General features: G+C 40.5%; 1 protein-coding gene across 1 annotated transcript; it reads left to right on the forward strand.

The window, feature by feature from the left end:
* The first annotated feature begins 300 nt into the window (after nucleotides 1–300).
* LOC102606220 (cytochrome b561, DM13 and DOMON domain-containing protein At5g54830) lies at nucleotides 301–3,796 on the forward strand. Its single transcript, XM_006353598.2, has one exon. It carries the CDS (start codon nucleotides 555–557, stop codon nucleotides 3,255–3,257), a length of 2,703 nt encoding a protein of 900 aa, XP_006353660.1. The 5' UTR covers nucleotides 301–554; the 3' UTR covers nucleotides 3,258–3,796.
* The last annotated feature ends 232 nt before the right edge of the window (nucleotides 3,797–4,028 follow it).

The following is a 4,028-nucleotide window of genomic DNA, read 5'->3' on the forward strand; positions in this document are numbered from 1 at the left end:
ATTATTTTTATAAAATTACTTAAAATTCCTTTATGCAATAATCCAATAACATTTTTTTGATTTGATTTATCAATCTGTTCGATTTTGACACATCATAATTAAAACTCTTTAGGAAGGAACGTTAGTTGAATTTCAATTAGTTAGTGGATAGCTATTGTGAGTTGTGACTTATTTAATCCCCATAGTTAAATCTCTTTAGGGAGGAACGTTTGTTGAGTTTGGCTTAGTTAGAGGATAGTTATTGTGACTTATAATATAGTACTAATACTAATATACTATTAATTTAATTAGCTCCGAGCCCCCACCCCCATCCCACTCAAAAAAGTTCCTTTGCGTCAACTCCAACTAACGAAATCTTCCTAAGTTTGGCGATTCGGCATTTTCCTAACTTTATTGTTTCCTTCCTCGTTACTACTTCTCACCTCAATCGCCGATCTCAAAATTTTCTTCATTCAATACGCTGCTCTTGTATATGAAGCCGAAAGAGTAATCAATTGAGGTAAATCACTCTCTTTTTCTTGTGATTTATACAGAAATTTGAGGATCTATATGGTATGGAGGTGTTTAAACTATGCCGTCTATTACTACTTGTTATAATCGGAAGTTTTTCTCATTTGATTCGATTTTCCGTTTCTGATCCGGGTTCGGATTGTCCTCAAACCCGGAGTGCATCTCTTGTGAACTTCACATACCAATTTTCCATGGCACAGCATCAATTACGAGGTGTGCTTAATGTAATCGATGATTGTTCGTTTAAGGTTAGTCAATTTGATATGCTGGAAGGGTCTGATGTGCGTTGGTGGGGTGCGGTTGGGGACCATTTGGAAAACCTCACAAAGGGTTTTGTAGTTTCCGAGCAGAAGCTGAATAAAACTTATAAAAGTGATGGATTTGTTGTGAAATTGATGAACAATGTGACGTGGGATGATATAAATGTTTTAGCTGTTTGGGATCTTCCCACGGCTTCGGATTTTGGGCACGTTGTTTTGAGGAATTTGACGAATGGGACTGAGTTTTTAGCCCCTCTGCCTAGTTTGGTTAATGGGACTGTAATTAAGGGAAATGGGATGCCTACAATGTTCAATAATTGTAAGGTATTAGCAGATAATTATAGGGTTAGGTGGAGTTTGAATGAGGAACACGATGTGATTGAGATTGGATTAGAGGCGGCTATAGGTTTTTTGAGTTACATGGCATTTGGATGGGCAAATCCGAATGCTTCGAGTAGTTTTATGATGGGTGGTGATGTTACCGTCACGGGGTTTAAGGAAGATTTATCTCCATTTGCTGATGATTATTTCATTACCAAGTATAGTGAGTGTATGATTAGCAAGGATGGGAGAGTTGAGGGTGTTTGTCCTGATACTATATATGAAGGATCTGATCCGGTTGGATTAGTGAATAATACGAGGTTGGTTTATGGGCAAAGGAAGGATGGTGTGTCCTTTATTAGGTTTAGGAAGCCATTGAAGTCCATGGATACAAAGTATGATTTGCAATTGAATCAAAATGCTACAATGAGAGTGATATGGGCTTTAGGTTTGATAAAACCTCCGGATAGTCTCCGACCTTTTTATCTTCCACAAAATCATGGTGGTAGTTATGGGCACTTGACACTGAATGTCTCGGAACATATTGATGATTGCTTGGGGCCGCTGGATGCAGAAGATAAACAAGATCAAGACCTTGTCATTGCAGATAAAAAAGGACCACTTGTTGTTTCAACAGGTCCAGCTGTGTTTTACCCAAATCCTCCAAACCCTTCAAAAGTTCTTTACATCAACAAGAAAGAGGCACCCCTTCTCAGGGTTGAGAGGGGTGTTCAAGTAAAGTTTTCAATTCAGGCGGGGCATGATGTTGCCTTCTATATAACCTCAGATCCACTTGGTGGAAATGCTACATTGAGGAATATGTCAGAGACTATCTACTTTGGGGGCCCTGAAGCACAAGGAGTTCAAGCCACTCCCACAGAATTAGTTTGGGCTCCTGATCGTAACACGCCAGATTTAGTTTACTATCAGTCTCTATATGCTCAGAAAATGGGGTGGAAAGTTCAAGTGGTTGATGCAGGCTTACCTGATATGTATAACAGCAGCGTAGTTCTGGATGATCAGCAGGTTACTTTCTTTTGGACGTTGGCTGAAAATTCAATCTCCATTGCAGCTCGAGGGGAGAAAAAGAGTGGTTATTTGGCAATTGGTTTTGGTCGTGGTATGTTGAATAGTTATGCATACGTGGGCTGGGTTGATGACACTGGTAATGGGAAAGTAAGCACATACTGGATTGATGGAAGAGATGCTTCCAATATTCACCCAACTAATGAGAATCTGACACACGCAAGATGCAAGTCAGAGAATGGTATTATTACTATGGAATTCACCCGTCCACTACGTCCCTCTTGCGATCTGGATGATAAGCCGGAGTGCAATAATATTGTTGATCCCACGACACCACTCAAAGTCATCTGGGCCATGGGTGCTCAATGGTCAGATGACCATCTGAGTGTGAGAAATATGCACTCCGTCACAAGCAGCAGGCCTATCAGAGTGCTGCTCATGCGTGGTTCAGCAGAGGCAGAGGAGGATTTACGGCCAGTGTTAGCTGTACATGGGTTTATGATGTTTCTGGCTTGGGGAATATTGCTGCCAGGTGGTATTTTAGCTGCTAGATATTTGAAACATATCAAGGGAGATGGGTGGTTTCAGATTCATGTTTATCTACAGTATTCTGGATTATCGATTGTCTTCCTTGGCTTTCTCTTTGCTGTAGCCGAACTTCGCGGTTTGAGTTTCAGCTCCCTTCATGTTAAGTTTGGAATGCTGGCCATAGTTCTTGCTATTGCACAACCTATCAATGCATACCTACGACCTAAGAAACCTGGAGCAGGGGAGGAGGTTTCTTCAAAACGGCGTGTTTGGGAGTATATCCATGTCATTGTGGGCAGGGGTGCCATTGTTGTTGGGATTGCAGCTCTTATAACTGGAATGAAGCATTTAGGAGAGAGGTATGGTGACGAAGATGTTCATAGGCTGATGTGGGCTTTAATTCTGTGGATTCTTGTTGGCGTTTTGACAGTGATATATCTGGAGTGTCGTGAGAGGAAGAAAAGGCGAGATAGAATATCCGGCAGAAGCAATTGGGTTCTGGGTAGTGGTGAGGAGGACACTGACCTCCTCAGTCCAAGCCAGGCAATGGCAGAGAAAGACTCAGGTTCGTCTGACTGCATGGAAGTTCAGCTAGAACCAATGGGCAGATAAAGATTCACATGTAGGCATGTTCTGTAAATCTGTTATCACAAATTTTGGGGTTGTTTCTAGTCCAACAGTTGCCTGTTTTGATACAAGGATTCTTGATGATAAAGATCTACATATTACTATATGCCAAGAGGCAGGTTCTGTTCCCACTTTTGGGTCCTGCAGAGGAGAGATACTCAGCTGCCTGTATTAGATACCAGCAACATTTTTTGAGGTAGTTCTAACTAGGAGACATCAAATTGTTACATTTGTGTACATTAGCGATGTACCGTTGAGTTCATAGAATGGATTTGAACCATGTTACCTCATTATTTGTCTAAATTGAAAAAAAGGAACATCGAGAGGAAAAGGATAAAAAGATTTACGCGGGAAGGTACAAAACAATTTTCTATTGCAGCTCAGTTTTTCTTCATGCATTATACTTGATTGTTCGGGCAATTTTGTTTAGCAATTTAAATGATCTTTGACGCTTGACTAGAGCTGCCTCTCTATCCTTAATGAGACTAATGTGAACTCACTTTTAATACAAGGAGAAATGTGTATTTGCTGTGTTCTTATTGCAAATTTCATGTATAATCGATTGGGCATGTATACTTGTTGAAGGGCAAAGAAGTGTAGCAGGTGTTGATGATCTTTCCTGAATAGAAACTATTGTAGCAGGTACTCTTCATGTATGCGCAGGTAATCTACCCTTAGGGAAATTTTTGTTTCGGATAGGGTTACAGAAATACAACTGATAGGGGAATTTTAGTTGCTCAATTGGTTTGGTACGAA

This window comes from Solanum tuberosum, unplaced genomic scaffold (assembly GCF_000226075.1).
Source record: "Solanum tuberosum cultivar DM 1-3 516 R44 unplaced genomic scaffold, SolTub_3.0 scf00158, whole genome shotgun sequence".
NCBI classification, from domain to species: Eukaryota; Viridiplantae; Streptophyta; class Magnoliopsida; order Solanales; family Solanaceae; genus Solanum; species Solanum tuberosum.

Bases quoted from the DNA above. Each gene is read 5' to 3' on its own strand.
- LOC102606220 (XM_006353598.2), top strand. From the start codon at position 555: ATGGAGGTGTTTAAACTATGCCGTCTATTACTACTTGTTATAATCGGA.